The 16,573-nt window shown below is 44.0% G+C and overlaps 1 protein-coding gene across 1 annotated transcript; it reads right to left on the bottom strand.

The window, feature by feature from the left end:
- Positions 1-5,748: 5,748 nt before the first annotated feature.
- Positions 5,749-15,726, bottom strand: ESM1 (endothelial cell specific molecule 1). The gene is made up of 3 exons (XM_005241993.3): positions 15,156-15,726; positions 11,015-11,170; positions 5,749-7,773 (listed from the first exon to the last, which is right to left on the bottom strand). The coding sequence occupies exons 1-3, from the start codon at positions 15,454-15,456 to the stop codon at positions 7,673-7,675; spliced, it is 558 nt and encodes a 185-aa protein (XP_005242050.1). The 5' UTR covers positions 15,457-15,726; the 3' UTR covers positions 5,749-7,672.
- Positions 15,727-16,573: the final 847 nt, after the last annotated feature.

Below are 16,573 nucleotides of genomic sequence, written 5' to 3'. Positions count from 1 at the left end.
AAATAACAAACAGGAAAGTGTGACACAGCTGCAAGGGCTCTGGTGCATTCTCCCCCAGCATTGTACCTTTTTTTTTTTCAGGAACATACTAATATTGTGTTTGGATTTCAATGGCATTCCAATCCATTATTTGTTCTTCAAAAATAGATGTTTCTCTTGTGAGGAAGAAAGATATTTTCAAGTAATGTTCATATGATTTCAGTTGTCCCAGTTTATCAAATAACACTTTTATAGGCTCAGTGTTTGCAGAGCAGAAAGACTGCATCAATTATGGCATTTCAAGAAAAAATAATCTGTGTTTTGTTACAATGGTGAAGATCAGCTCATGATCAACTGTTGCCCTTGATTTCAGCTGAATATTTACTTGATAGCTTTCCGAAGTAGGAAGGGAGCTAGCACATGAATCTGAGCTGCAGCTACTTTGGAAGCGCAGTGGATAGGAGAGGGTCAGGGAGGATCAGGAGCATCATGTACTAATAAAGTTAAGGAAATCTCTGTCTTTTTCTTCATCCAAACACAGGTTTGTTTGTTTACACAGAGCATTTTGCCTGCCCTGAGAATCCTGCAGGAAGGCAGCATTGGGGATGCAGGGCTGCTGGTTCTGCCAGGGCTGCAGCCAGATTCCAGCCAGCTCCTGCAGAAAAAAAAGCCAGGCTCTCCAGGCATGGGTGTACGGGTACAACACAACCACCCCATCCCAAGGCACCCAGCACATGCACAGCAGTCACTGGCAGCTGCTGTGTAAGGAGACAGGAAGGAATGCCTCAGCATTCGGAGGTCTTGCCGTACTAACACCTATTTAATTGCTATACTCACCCATGCTACAAAAATTAAGACACATGTCTGGGTTGTGTGTGGTCTCTGCTACCCAGAAGACAGATGGACAACTGAGTACACTTGAAGAGTGCTCGTGCCTGTTCTGAGAGAGTAAGAAAGCCAGAATAGACCAGTTTGTCAGCTCAAGTTTCCTCAGACAGTCACGAACCCCAGTGGAAACCATGTTAAGACGTGCCAAACTGGAGATTGTGGTGCCTGTCAAGTTGTCAGTCCAACTTGTAAAATACCTATTTTCAGCAGACACAACAAAAACAGGAAATATTTACCAGCTTTGCAGGTGTCAGGAAATACTTCCAAAGCATTGCTGTGACCTGACAGCCCATTTAAACAGACAGCAAGCATGTACAGAGGTGATAATAAATACATTTTCATTTAAAATACATACTTTGTTGTGTTTGCTCTAATGTGTATGTCCCAGCAGAACAGAGTAGCAAAATTATATTGTTAATCACACTGTGGTGACTAGGCAGTGATACATCTCACAATACTTGTGTGGAAGGAAATTGTATATTAGAGTACATTAAAGATGTTTTACACAGTTGAAGCTGATGATGCTGTTTTTCATTAAAAGTTGGACTGCACTGGAAATATATTAAATATTATTTGAATTATGGATGGAATACATCTGAATATATTTCAGGCTTTTCTGCTCTGTGTATTTCAGATGTCACCCTGAAATGTATGATGATACATTGTTTGAACTGTATGGTGTCTGCAACATCCTATAGTACAGGCTGTCATAGAAACTATAATATTACATTACAGCGTACTTCTTACCAGTGTCATTGCACATTAAATATAAAATAAAAGGTGGTGCAAATATTGCTAGCTTACTTGTTTAGTAGTTGAGAAAATGAAGTCTACCTGCTAGAAATGAGGCCAAGCGTATTCATACTGGAAATAATATGTGACCCCACTAAAAACAAATCTAGAAACTAGATGACAGGAGCACATTGTGTGATGAACCACTTCATTACTTTTACCTCAGGAGAGAAGAGCATCTATAGGTAACTTCAAGCTTGTGTGTGAAGGTCAGGTGAAAAGAGGAGGCCTGGAACATGGAGTTGGGTGAAGAAAAGAAAAAATCTGAAAGAAAACCCACATGTGCAAAATAGGGGAAATGAGTTGGAGTGTGCAGTGGAGAGCCAGGAAAAATGCAAAAGGAAATAAAGAAGAGACTGGTGAAGTGCCTTTGGTTGCATGAACATCACTTCATGTCCCTTGGGAGGCAGTCCCGAAGGGCAAAGGAATCCAGGAAGGCTGGACATTCTTAAAGAAAAAAATCTTAACAGCACAGGGGCAGGCTGTCGCCATGTGCCAGAAGATGAGCCAACGGGGAAGAAGACCACGCTGGCTAAACAGAGAGCTTTGGCTGGAACTCTGGGGGAAAAAAAAGAGAGTTTATTACCTTTGCAAGAAGGAGGAAGCAACTTGGGAGCAGAACAAGGATGTCGTGAAGTTATGCTGGGAGAAAATTAGAAGCCCAAAGCCATACTAGAACTTACTCTGGCCACTGCTGTAAAAAACAATAAAAATGTTTATATAAATACATTAGCAACAAAAGAGGGGCTAAAGAGAATCTCTAGCCTTTATTGGAAGTAGGGGGTGTATTGGGTTTGCATGGCAAGGTTTTAGTAGTGGGGGTTCTATGGAGGTGGCTTCTGTAAGGAGGTGCCAGAAGCCACCCCCATGTCCAATGGAGCCAATGCCAGCTGGCTCCAAGATGGACCTGCTGCTGGCCAAGGCCGAGCTAATCAGCGATGGTGGTAGTGCTTCTGTGATAACATATTTAAGAAAGAGAAAAAAAAAATCTGTGCAAAAACTGTAGCAGAAAATAGGAGTGAGACTATGTGAGAGCAACACCTCTGCAGACCCCAAGGTCAGTGCAGAAGGAGCAGGAGGAGATGCTCCAGGTGCCAGAGCAGAGATTCCTCTGCAGCCCGTGGTGAAGACCATGGTGAGGCAGATATTCACCTGCAGCCCACAGAGCACTCCACACCAGGGCAGGTGGATGCCCAAAGGAGGCTGTGACCTGTGGGAAGCCCATGTTGCAGCAGGGTCCTGGCAGGACCCTTAGAGAGAGAAGCCAACACTGGAGCAGGTTTGCTGGCAGGACTTGTGACCCCACTGGGGACCCACACTGGAGCAGCCTGTTCCTGAAGGACTGCACCCTGTGGGAGGGACCCACGCTGGAGCTATTTGAGAAGAACTGCAGCCTGTAGGAAGGAGTCATATTGGAGAAGCTCATGGAGAACTGTCTCCCATGGGAGGGACACGATGCTGAAGCAGGGGAAGAGTGAGGAGGAAGGACTGGCAGAAACGACGTGTGATAAACGGACCATAAACCCCATTCCCTGTTCTCCTGCGCTGCTCAGGGAGAGGAGGTAGAGAAGTCAGGAATTAAGTCAAGCCCTGGAAGAAGGAAGGTGTGGGGGGAAGATGTTTTTCTGATTTGAATGGTGATAAATTAAACTAATTTTCCCCAAGTCAAGTATGTCTTGCCATTGTTGGTAGCAGGTGAGTGATCTCTCCCTTATCTCGACCCAAGAGACTTTCGTTATCTTTTTTCTCCCCTGTCTGGTTGAGAAGGGGAGTGATAGAGCAGCTTTGGTGGGCACCGGGTAATCAGCCAGTATCAAACCACCACAGGGAGAAAACATGACAAAGAATGAGGAAAAGGCTGAGGTACTGAATGCTTTCTTGGCCACAGTCTTCAACAGTAAGACTGGTTTTTCTTAGGGTACCCAGCCCCCTGAGCTGGGAGACAGGAATGAAGGCCCCATATTCCAGGGGTAAACCATTAGTGACCTGCTGCACCACTTGGACACACACGAGTCTATGGAGCTAGATGGGATCCATCCAAGGGTACTGAGGGAGCTGGTGGAGGCACTCACTGAGTTACTTCCCGTAATTTATCAGCAGCCCTGGCTAACAAGGAGGTCCCAGTGAACTGGAGTTTACACAATGTGATGTCCATCAGCAAGATGGGTTGGAAGGAGGATCCAGGGAACTACAGGCCTGTCAGCCTGACCTTGGTGCTGTGGGAGGTTATTAAGCAGATCATCCTGAGTGCCATCAGACAGCACATACAGGACAACCAGGTGATCAGGCCCAGACAGCCTGGGTCTGTGAAAGGCAGGTCCTATTAGACTAACCTAAACCTCTTCTATAACGTGATGTTAATGGATGAGGGGAAAGGCTGTTATCTACCTAGACTTTACTAAAGCCTTTGACACAATTTCCCAAGCATTTTCCTGGATGGACTGGTGGCTCATGGCCTGGATGGGTGTGCTCTTTCCTGGGTAACAAACTGGCTGGATGGCCATGCTCAAAGAGTTGGGCTGGACAGAGTTAAATGCAGCTGGCAGCTGGTTGCAAGTGGTGGTGTCCCGGGCTCAGTATTGGATCCAGTCCTGTTTCATGTCTTTATCAACAATCTGAATGAGGGGATTGAGTGCCCCCTCAGTAAGTTTGCAGGTGACACCCAGCTGTGAGGGAGCATTGATCTGCTGTAGGGCAGGAGGCTCTGCAGAGGGGTCTGGGCAGGCTGGAGCGATGGGCCCAGGCCAGTTGTGTGAGGTTCAACCAGGCTCAGTGCCGGGTCCTGCCCGTGGGTCACACCAGCCCCCGCAGCGCTGCGGGCTGGGGGCCAGGGGGCTGGGAACTGCCTGGGGGGAAAGGGCCTGGGGGGGCTGGTCAGCAGCTGGCTGGGCATGAGCCCCCCGTGTGCCCAGGTGGCCAAGGAGGCCACCAGCACCCTGGCTGGTGTGGGAAACAGCGTGGCCAGCAGGGCCAGGGCAGTGACCGTCCCCCTGCGCTGGGCACTGGCGAGGCCGCCCCTCGAATCCTGTGTTCAGCTTTGGGCCCCTCACTGCCAGGGGGACGCAGAGGGGCTGCAGCGTGTCCAGAGACGGGCAACAAAAATGGTGAAGGGTCTGGAGCACAGGTCTTAGGAGGAGCAGCTGAGGGAACTGGGGGTGTTTGGCCTGGAGGAAAGGAGTCTGAGGGCGGGACCTTACCACTCTCTACAACTACCTGACAGGAGGTTGTAATGAGGCGGGTGTTGGTCTCTTCTCCCAGATAACAAGCAATAAGACAAGAGCAAATGGCCTCAAGTTGCACCAGGGGAGGTTTAGATTGGGTATTAAGAAAAATTTCTTCACCAAAAGGGTGGTCAGTCATTGGAACAAGCTGCCCAGGTGAGCAGCTGAGTCACCATCCCTGGAGTTATTTAAAAGACATGTAGATGTGGCACTTGGGGACATGGTTTGGTTGTGGACCTGGCAGTTCTGGGCTGGTTGATGATTTTGATGGTCTTTCCCAACCTAGATGATACTATGATTCTATGATTCTGTTTTATGACTGAGGACAGCTGCCGTGCAATAGCCTGAGGAAATGCAAAAGCATTTTATAAATTTGATGGAAAACAGAAAAAATATCCCCCAAAAGTTTGCAGTCACTCCTTTTTGTTTCTTCTGACTTGCCAAGTGTGGATCCACAGGTGACTCCTTTATGGTAAATCAAACAGTGCCAAGGAGCTGCAGTCACTGCACCAGGGCTAAATTGTCCCTGGCATGGTGGTGGTCAGGCCAGCAAAAGGACTCCCAAAGCCTTCCTGCTCTGGGATTGGCCAGGGATGGGCTGTCCCCCACATGCAACCTGGATTCATTCACCTCATTTTGGAGGTGAATATGATTGAAAGTTATGGCCACAAGCCATTCTGAACACAGGCCACCCCTCACCTTCAGCAATGAAGAATGGTGCCCAGCAAATTCATTTAAATAGCTGCAACCATTGTGACCTGTTTCCATGAATGTGGCAGCAAAACTGTGCCTAGCCTGCATGCACCATGGCTATGCCATCACCAGCCATCTTACTCTGTCATTAACGGATAGACACAATAGACAGTGATACTTTCAGTTGTGTTTTTATTGAATAATAATAATCATATACTTTTTAAAACCAACCAGCTTATTAGATTTACATTCAAGAACTCGTCATGTCATTTATGACACTTATTGCAGAATAGTAATAATGTATGTAAATATTTACTACATTCTTTAAATAATTCTCTTCAGTCTGCTGAAGGACCATGGGTTTGATCCTGCTCTCACTGAAATCAAGAAAAAAATCACTTTTGATGTCAGTAGATGAGAATCAGTATGCTTGCTTGTAAATATCCCAAGATAATATTACTGCCTCTCAGACCCAAACATTCAAATACAGGTTAAAATGTGGTATATGCTAGTTTGAGATTCATGTTTACTTGTCTCCAATTATCGTATCAAGAGAGCCTGCCCTGTCATACTGACATTTGTATGTCTACTGCTATCATCATCCTCTTGTTCTAGAGCAGCATGATTCAGTGCTAGTTTCCCAGGTGACAGCAACCTGCTTCCACCAACGCTGGCTTTGGATCACGATTTGGACTTCGTAAAGGTGTTGGAGTTTCTGTTGTTTGTAGTTTTTAAAGTACGCTTTCAGATCCTGCACACTTTGGCTGCAACACTGTGTGCTCCTTCTTTCACTGAAGTCACTGTCAAAGCTCACATTGATTTCAAAGGAAATACTAAATTCAAACCACATTTGCAATGAGAGTGCTCTGCATTACGAGGCAGTTCCTAAACAGATGCGATCCAGGTTCACCCTGACACAGCTACATCAATTTCCATTATCTGAGGATCCAGTTGTTTCCAGACATATTGGCAAATCCATCTCAGTGCAGATTTTTATGTTACGAGTATACCATCCAGTCTGGACTGAATGAGGGACTGCCACTGTAATGTATATAAGTTATTCTCCTAGCTCTAATGGGACTTCTTGCTTGTGCAGTAAGAAGCAAAGGACTGGGTACCAACATACTGTAGGCTGCGGCTGCACTACCACTCACTGAGGGTCCAAGTCTTCCCTACAGTGGGCCAGATAAACTCCCTGTGAGTCACAGCTGGGCTGCAGCTAGCAAAGAAAATGGAAAGTACAAAGGTCTGTTTGCTGGCCTCTGACTTTTTATCCCCTCTTCTCCAAGAAATGCAGACATCACCTTAATGGCACCAAAGTAGCTGCTTTATGGAAACATATATTTAAATAATGCTAGGCAGCTTTCATTTCAGGTCACCCTCTACAAGTCTGTACAGTTTCATAAGCTGCTGTTTCTTTGTACGGTATTTAACTTTTGAAGTCTACTTCATTACCATATATGATGTCTGCAGTGTCTTGGCTAAGTTATTCACAATATATAAACTGAAAAGCTGGGTGTTTTCTCACTGAAGAAAGGTGTATTTATCTCTGAAGAATGGTCACCAAACTTCCAAAAAACAGAAAGTTACTAATAACTAAAATTGGCTTATTTAATTCACACTGTTGTGCTCCTACATTATTCTTCTTTTTGCAATTCAGGATTATTGCTTTCTATCCTGGGATTTGTTGCTGTGCGTTTCTTTCATGTTGGCTCCACACCAGTAGTTTCACTCACCCAAACTGTACACTGAATTCAGTGAGAGCTTTCCCAGCCTCAGGCTGCAAGAGTCAGCCTCTGGCATTATTTAAATGAGGAGGGCTGAATCATATTGGTTTTCTAATATTACCATACATTCAGGAATCCACAATACATTTCTCTGCTCAAATACTTATCAAAACAAGTATCAAAAATCATAAACACTGTACAGTCTATTTTTCAGTAAACATTTTGCTCATGAAAAACAGAATCACAATTGGCCTTCAGAGGTTACATTTTCATATGTTACAGATCTACTTTTGTTCTTAAAGTGTGTTGTTGCATATTCAATAATCTGTGACAAATGCATTCACTTGAAAGTCTTATAAGTGTAATTAAGTATCAGCGAGGATTTAGCCATTTCATTACCGGAGAGCGAATAGCTTTTTCCTTAACAAGTTCCTCTTTTACAGAATTGCCATCCCCTGATGCCATGTCATTCTCTGAAAATATACAAAAACAAAGGTGGATTTCATGAAAATGAGAGAATAAAAAAAATTGTCCTGCAGCAATGTCCCTGATTTTGGGAACACTTCAGAAAAATCTTAGCTGAAAAACCTTGCAGGAATTTCTCTGAATGCTTCCAATTACCTAGTTGCAAAACTTCTGCCAAATTATGGCATAAGCCAGATGTGCTTTCTAATAGTTTAAGCATAAGGCAGGTGATTTGAATACACTTCTCACAGTAACACTCCATCGTGACATGGGACCAAGCAGCATATCCTCAATAGCTATAGCAGTAAAGTAAATATGCCTGGAATTTTTTTACCTAGAATTCAGTACAGCCTTTGACACAATTTCCCAAGCATTCTCCTGGATGGACTGGTGGCTCATGGCCTGGATGGGTGTGCTCTTTCCTGGGTAACAAACTGGCTGGATGGCCATGCTCAAAGAGTTGTGCTGGACAGAGTTAAATGCAGCTGGCAGCTGGTTGCAAGTGGTGGTGTCCCGGGCTCAGTATTGGATCCAGTCCTGTTTCATGTCTTTATCAACAATCTGAATGAGGGGATTGAGTGCCCCCTCAGTAAGTTTGCAGGTGACACCCAGCTGTGAGGGAGCATTGATCTGCTGTAGGGCAGGAGGCTCTGCAGAGGGGTCTGGGCAGGCTGGAGCGATGGGCCCAGGCCAGTTGTGTGAGGTTCAACCAGGCTCAGTGCCGGGTCCTGCCCGTGGGTCACACCAGCCCCCGCAGCGCTGCAGGCTGGGGGCAGGGGGCTGGGAAGTGCCTGGGGGGAAAGGGCCTGGGGGGGCTGGTTGGTGGCTAGCTGGGCATGAGCCCCCCGTGTGCCCAGGTGGCCAAGGAGGCCACCAGCACCCTGGCTGGTGTGGGAAACAGCAGCGCCAGGGCAGTGACCATCCCCCTGCACTGGGCACTGGCGAGGCCGCCCCTCGAATCCTGTGTTCAGTGTTGGGCCCCTCACTGCCAGGGGGACGCAGAGGGGCTGCAGCGTGTCCAGAGACGGGCAACAAAAATGGTGAAGGGTCTGGAGCACAGGTCTTAGGAGGAGCAGCTGAGGGAACTGGGGGTGTTTGGCCTGGAGGAAAGGAGTCTGAGGGCGGGACCTTACCACTCTCTACAACTACCTGACAGGAGGTTGTAATGAGGCGGGTGTTGGTCTCTTCTCCCAGATAACAAGCAATAAGACAAGAGCAAATGGCCTCAAGTTGCACCAGGGGAGGTTTAGATTGGGTATTAAGAAAAATTTCTTCACCAAAAGGGTGGTCAGTCATTGGAACAAGCTGCCCAGGTGAGCAGCTGAGTCACCATCCCTGGAGTTATTTAAAAGACATGTAGATGTGGCACTTGGGGACATGGTTTGGTTGTGGACCTGGCAGTTCTGGGCTGGTGGTTAGACTCGATGATTTTGAGGGTCTTTGCCAACCTAGGTGATACTACAATTCTGTCTTCTGACTGAGGACAGCTGCCATGGAACAGCCTGGTGCATAACACTAAACTCTCTTAAAATTTATCCAATTTTTCAGTTCCTGGCTGACACTGATTCCTGAGCTATGGGTGAGGCCATGTGGTATGACTGGCTAGGCTTGGAGAAAGTATGCTGGCTGCTGCCCTACTGTGAAGGTGGTCAAAGTGCAACACACAGGAACACCCCTGGCACCATTAAGTTTACTAAGGTATACATAGCCATAGCGTTTTTATAAAACATACAGACCAGAAACTCACCTGTTTAAAATGCAGAAGCATACACTGCTGTACTAATTCACTGAGGATCTGTCCTAGATGCTAGAGTTACCTCTGAAGACCACTATTAAATGAAACCCTGTGTGATCATTAAATGCAGTACTACCTACAGTGTCCCTGGTCTACTTCCAGTGATGGAATTCTGAGGGCAAGAATCAGTGCAAAACCTTTGCACAAGTCAAAAGTACCATTTGTTCCTATGGGGTCAGGATCTCATCCTGGCTGGGATCAGACAATCTGCTAAGTATTAAGGCAGCAAGAAGGTTTGGGACCAAAAGCAAGAAGGGAGAGGAAAGGAAAGAAGGAACTAGTGAAAGGTTGCTACTTGGTAATTGGACTATAGGCTAGATACAGAAAAAAGCAAGACAGGAGCAGTTTTTTCATGTTATTTCAGCACCATTATTGGTAATAAACAAAACCTAGAAAGGCAAATTGCACAATCATGTAGAAAAATATGAAAGGATCAGGACTAATCCATTTCACAAAGTTTTTTTTCAAGATCATTTTAAATGTGGTATGAGCATAAGCTGAAGAAGTTTGCTTCATGTAACTTTCTCTAAACAGAGAGCAGAGCAAAGATAAATCATGTATTAAGGAAGCAAACTTAGATAGGTTAATACAGCAGGAGAAAATCAAAATAAGGCACATGAATTGCATTTGGAGGAGAAATAAAATTCAAAGGCTTTTGGATTAAATCCTAGAAAAGCTCCCAGTAGGTCTAGGATTAAACCTTTGATACTTATTTAAAATCTTTAAATTTGTATTTATTTGTGTTTAAATTTAAACACTGTTCAGTCAAATATACCTCAGTAACATCAGGTAGAGAATAAAAGGGGAAGAAATTTTAATTTCAGCTTTAGAAACTTCAGTGTTCTCTCCTTCTTGCCTCAAAACCACTCCAGTTTCTCATGCACCTTATTTTATTTTTTTTTAATTTAGGAAAGATCTGTTACACACTTCAGACATAATCTTAAAGGTAAGAACTCACTGCAGAGATACTGTGATAAATGCCTACAATAAAACATTTCATAAAACAATTCATTGACACCTGAAAACGTATAAAGCTCTGTTTTCATGGAAAAAAGATGTTATTTTCACCATATATCAGCCAACAGTAAATGCAACCTAGTGAAAACTTACTCTACACAAAGCAGCTACATGCATTGCATCAGAACTGACTAATGCAAATCTTAGCATAGCCTCCCATTGCACAGGTGACATTGTACTGCTAGCGCATGCAAAAGCTGAGAAGTATTTCACTCATTTTAGGATTTAAAAATGTTTTTACCGTGTGTCACAGCTCACCTAATTTCTTGCCTTGTGTTAAAGGAGCTGCCAATAAGAAAAACAAACATACCTTGTGCTGTTAGCTATTTGCACAGCTCAACCAAGGCACACATCACTCACACACAGCATGCGCAGCATGATACTAGATCATGTACAAGGTGATTTCTGCCAAAATCAAGTGCCCCACGAAGTCTTACCTGTGTGTGAAACTATTTTTCGTCGATTTGGAGGCTTTGAAGCAGACAGTTGAAAAAATGGGAACTTCAAACACTTGCCGGTTACTCTGTCACAGATGCCAGAGGGACAGTTGCAGGTTTTCCTGCATTCCATTCCATAGGTACCATAGGGACATTCTGAAAAAAAAAGTAATACAGCAAAGCAGACCTCAGTGATCCAGGTCAGCTGCCAGCACTCCTAATAGCTGGTCTGCTTATATCCTTAAAAGTGGAAAACCTTTGAGTGGAGGTCAGCTAAAGATTAACCACAGGATTTCAGTATGCCAGTGTAACATGTAACAATACTTGTTACAAGTATTTTCCAGTTCTAACAAACCTTGATACACATCATATACATAATTTCTTTTCTTATAACTTATTTACAATGTGCTAACAGTAATACTCTGAAAACTCCTAGTACTAAAATGCAAATTAAAGGCAATATGAATATGTAAGTATGTAAACCTAGAAGATGTAGTTTTACATTTATAAAAGAAGACTTCAGAAAGTTCCTGAATTCACTGTTTGGGCATGATACTATCTGACTTACACGTCTGTCATGATTTAGAGCTGGTTATTGCTGGTGCTGGACTGCTTGTGGTCTGGGCCACTGCACATAGGCTTGGTGGAGGCTGCAGCCCCGATCCTGAGGAGCTATCCAGCAAACGCACCCTCCATCTGGCAACACTCCTGTCTCTTTCCGAAGAACCTCCCCCTATCCAAAAACTTCTCAGACAGTAAAGGTCTGCCTTCCCATTGCAGACACCAAAAAGCTCACCTACATCTCCAGCCTACAGAATGAGTATGCTTTGAAGGGATCACTGGACTTAGGCTGCTGCCTGATTATACTGCATCTGATCACATACCGCCCCACATCGAATCTCCCATTCCTGAGCAAGCTGGTAAAGGAGAACTTGACGGCAGCTGTCAGAATGTGACCAAATATTAAAAAAAAAAAAAAAAAAAAAAAGTCAGGTGCAGAGTCAGGTGCAGAGGATTTGCCCCATCCCATAGCCAACATGTGTCACATGCTGGATTGCATAACTTCCCAGAGGTTTAAACCTGTGGTCACAGCCCTTGTTTTCATCTGCCTTGCTGTTGAAAAGTATAACTTTCCAGGGCCATACCTGAGGAGATGGAGAAAAGGAAAATCCAGATCCAACATCCCCTTTCCAAACCCCCAAAGAGACCATCCCAAGGGAAGTTTGGGATGTCCCAGGAGAAAGGTCTTTACGCTCAGGCTGTGTTTGCCAACCGAGGGTACATGGTCACCTTAAACAGCAAGTCCTGGAGGCTTTCCAATTCAACTCCTAGGGGCAGATTAAGGACCGTTCAGGACTGGACCAAGGATCCAGCCAGCCCAGGCTCCCACAAAACACTTAAGGAAGATGAGCATGGTAAGCAGAAATGATACTTGCCCCCTTATATGCTCGCCATTTTCAGCGCTGGAACCTCCTGAGCCAGACATATTTATGTGCATACAACACCCCACACCAGGGTTATCCTTCTCAGTTTTTCCAGTCTCCTCTTGAATCAGTGCAAATATTTAGTTTTGCCTAGGTTATCTGAGAATCAGGCTAATACCTCAACAAGAAACCAACATTTTACAATTATATGCATGTCCAATGGGTATATTTTTATAAATAAAAAGCATTGGAAAATCAATGACTTCCCCACTAGGGAATGCACAGTGAATCCCTCCAGCCTGGAGGACCTCACTGAGCTCCACCATACTCCCCTTCCCAAGCAAGGATACTCTTTGATCTGCTGTTTGTCCACATAACACAAAAACAAAATCCTGCTAAAGCAAAACAGTTTTTGTGTGCACAATCCTCCCCGAGGGACAAGCTGAGAGCACACAGCACATGGAGCATTAATCTGCCCACTGCAGGTGCTCAAGTCGCTCAGCCCAAGAGGTGGGATGCAAAGCTGTGCACAACAGCATAGAAACAGGTCTGAGCGCCAAGCACTTGGCTCTGTGTGGAGTAATCCCGGCATTGACGCTGCTCTTCAGATTTGATGAAATTGACATCTAAATCAATATTGCTGTTAGAAGGTTTTGTTTAGCAGGAGCCTGCTCCTAAATAAATTGCAAATAGCTCCCAGAGATCTAGGGGAAGCAGGAGCAGGTTCTCTGCTGTGACAGTTATACCTCAAGTTTAGAGGGTATTTACTGATAAAAGTGCAGAGCGCTAGTCTTCCCTAGTCTGTTTTGGACAATAATGACATTGCTATTGACTACAATATGATGCAATCTTATAATACTAAAAGTACCCAGAAAATTACTCTGAAACATATACTGTCCATGTTTTACCAACTTTAGAAATCAGAAACTGAAGAACAAAGAATTCAAGTAGTTTTTCCACAACTTCAAAGTAAATCAGTCGCCAGCTACCAGACAGAATTTATCCATTCTGACTCTGAATTATTACAAACATGAAAATTATTAAAATGAGTGAGTGGTCTGGTATCATAGCTATAAATGGATATATAAGATAACAACATTTGGCCCCATAATTTGCCTGATAAAATTCACATACATATATAGAGAGATTATAATGTCTCAGATCTGAGATGAAAAAAGAAAAAGAATTAGAAATTACACCTATAATATTTAGTGCAAATAAATATATGGGGAATATAAGCCTTAAATACCAGTTTACAACTCTAAGTCAAGATACAGCTTTATTTAAATCAACAAGAGTTTTTCCACAGACTCCCTGGGAAAAAAAAAAATAAATTTACTTTACATTTTCTACAGAGCTTCCAAGATTCAGCTACAGGAATTCAGACCTCATATTCCCAATGTTTCTTTTTTCCCATTTAAAGTGTGTATTACAAAGAAATTCCTGTGAGGACAGTGAAAAGTATATAATCATTCAAAGGAGCTGTTAAAAAATTATAGGTGGTATCTTGCACTGCAGTAATTTTTAATAAACTGAAGATCAGTCAGCTATGTCTGTAAAATACTCTTCTGATGAGTGTATCAAGGATATGATCTTTATGCATAAATTCTAGTCTTTATAAATGAAAGTATTATTTTGGGTTTCACCCTCAAATAGGCACATGATTTTGTTTTTAAATGCCAATGTAAATAAATGTGTGCTGTATGTGACAGCCTGAATGATTTTTGCAGCATCTGATCCTAAGTCATTACTTTAACTAAGGCTATTAATACGCTTGATATTTAACTGCCAAGACATCTCCACTTTTAAGGTTGTTCAAAGGCATATCTATACCTACTTTCTGGAGTGGTACGTGGACACAGGGGAAAACTCACTGCATTCATGCTTTGCAAAGCCTATTTTAAAAATTATTCATTTAAAAATAACTTTGATCCTACTTCTTAGTAATTTAATACCTCCTGTCCTTTTAAAGATTTTCCTTTTTGCATGAAGTGAGGATCGGTCTTAAATGAAAAATGCCATTATAGTCTGTGACTAAAGAAATCAACATGCAGCATACCTGGAATAAGATGAGAGCAGTGACTGGCTGTTCATCTCACAGTCAGCTCCTGTTCTGTTATTCCCATCTTTCAGGCAGGAGCATCTCTGCCTCCCCTGACCACATCCCCAGAGTAGCTGAGCACCTCAAAAGCAGGACTGAATTAAACACCACAACATCCCCAGGCACTGGGCAGTGCTGTTACCTCCATCTCCCAGACCCCAGAAAGAGCACCTGGTCCCTGGGCAGGCAACTGGCAGTGCCCACAGGAACTTCACCCCAGGGAGAGCATGGCAGGGGCAGGGACCCCATGACAAGGATGGACTTGCAGGATTAAAGTCTTTGCAATTTATAGAAACCCACCCACTAAATCAGTAGAAGGATCAGGACTAGCACCTGGGTCTCCCATATCCCAATCAAAAATTTCACCTCCGAGCACACTCCACTCGTATTTCCTCACACATGTCCCCAAGTCTGAAAAATATTCTCACATTAATAACCCTGTCCCTCCTACATGTAACACCTTTTAATACCAGCAGGTATTTTTAACTTTCTTCCTGGCTAAGGGCTGAGCTGGAAAAATCCCATTTTAGACCTTTCAAGCAGGAGGCAAGCTCTATACATAGGTTGCTTGCTGCCAAATTGCCACAGTGGGTGCATGCAAAGTGAATATTATTACCTTTGCAGATACCAAATTCATCACCAAAGTCATCCTCCTCAGTGTAAAACTGGCACTTCAGCCCAGGACCACACTTGACACCATCCATACCCGAGACCGTACGATAGCAAGTCTCCCCCAGAGCAGCTGCACACACTCTGCAACAGCCACAGTCATCCAGCACTGTTCGCTTACAGCGCAAGGTACTTTTGCATGCGTTACTGTCACAGGGCTCGGGACAATCTACTGCGTATTTCGCACTCCAAGCAGTTCCAGCGTGCACGGGCATCAGGAGGAGTGTGAGAAACAGGAAGCCCTTCATGTCTTGCAAGGGTAAATGCTCCGTCCCAAAGAGCAGGCTTTAATGCTCAGCCTGCTGGTGCCTTGTGCCGAGGGAAACAGCAGTACAGAATCCAAAGTGGTAGCTGCACACATCAGCCTACAAGTTTATGAGCTTTATACAGTGTGTTGCCCACATGCTGCACCGTCGTCAGCTTCCTCAATCCGGCAGCGCTGCTCCTGCCAGCCTCCGTTGTTTCAGTTTATGAAATCCAGGATGAAGGTTGGATTAGCACTCTGCTGCCATCCAGGAATTGAAAAGCCTGAGCTGATGTAATCTGTTATGTTTAGTTGGTTGTTTTGCATGAAGACTAAAAACTCTCTCACATCCGTCTCAAATGCTCAAGGACATCTGCCAAAAGAAAAAAAGGGAAAAAAAAAAAACCACAAAAAACCACACACAACTGGGAAAGAAAAAAAAACACAAACCCTGACTAGGTTGCATACCTTCCTGTAGGACAGGGATCACTCTGACAGCAGGCACATTGCTGACAGGACAGCTCTGCCTCACTAACACAGCACATGCAGCCTCAAGAAAATCATTCTGAATCATCTCGTTGCTGAAAGAATAAACTTTAAAAGAATAAATTTTTCCCATCCCCTTCAAGGGGATGTGGACAGTTACTTTAATGAACAAAGTGAGATCATGCCATTTAACAGCCGAGCTCAGATGTGGTTTTCCTGCCTGCATTAAAATTATATTTTTTAATCAGTATTTAGGTGCAGATGAATTAAACACTTCACTCAAAGTTACTTCACTCAAAATTTACTGCTAGAACTAAAACCAAGCCAGACAGAAACCAGCATTTTATGGGATCTTCCACAGGAAGTTCAGGAGAACTATCAATGAGCTGCCCTGACCTCACAACTAAAGGGGGAAATCCCCATCCATCACCAGCACCGTCTACACAGCCTTAACATGCATCCAGGAGGGGCCGATTCTCCTCCTTTTTACACCTCTTCTATCCTGATCAAACTCTATGGGATGCCCTGATGTTCCTCTTCAATGAAATCAGTGTAAATAAACAGATAATAAGTCTCAGCTTCACCCGTCCCCCCTCTTAGATTTTATTCACACTGCCAAAGACTTGACAAGAAAC

This window comes from Falco peregrinus, chromosome Z (assembly GCF_023634155.1).
Source record: "Falco peregrinus isolate bFalPer1 chromosome Z, bFalPer1.pri, whole genome shotgun sequence".
Lineage (NCBI taxonomy): Eukaryota > Metazoa > Chordata > Aves > Falconiformes > Falconidae > Falco > Falco peregrinus.
This window is presented reverse-complemented; position numbering and strand designations above follow the sequence as displayed.

What these genes read in the sequence shown, in the direction of transcription:
- ESM1 (XM_005241993.3), bottom strand. Translation starts at nt 15,456, where the DNA reads ATGAAGGGCTTCCTGTTTCTCACACTCCTCCTGATGCCCGTGCACGCT. An exon ending in TGAATTTGGTATCTGCAAAG is followed by an intron (nt 11,171 to 15,155) that starts GTAATAATATTC and finishes TTTTTTTTTCAG; the next exon opens with AATGTCCCTATGGTACCTAT. An exon ending in AAAAATAGTTTCACACACAG is followed by an intron (nt 7,774 to 11,014) that starts GTAAGACTTCGT and finishes GTATATTTTCAG; the next exon opens with AGAATGACATGGCATCAGGG.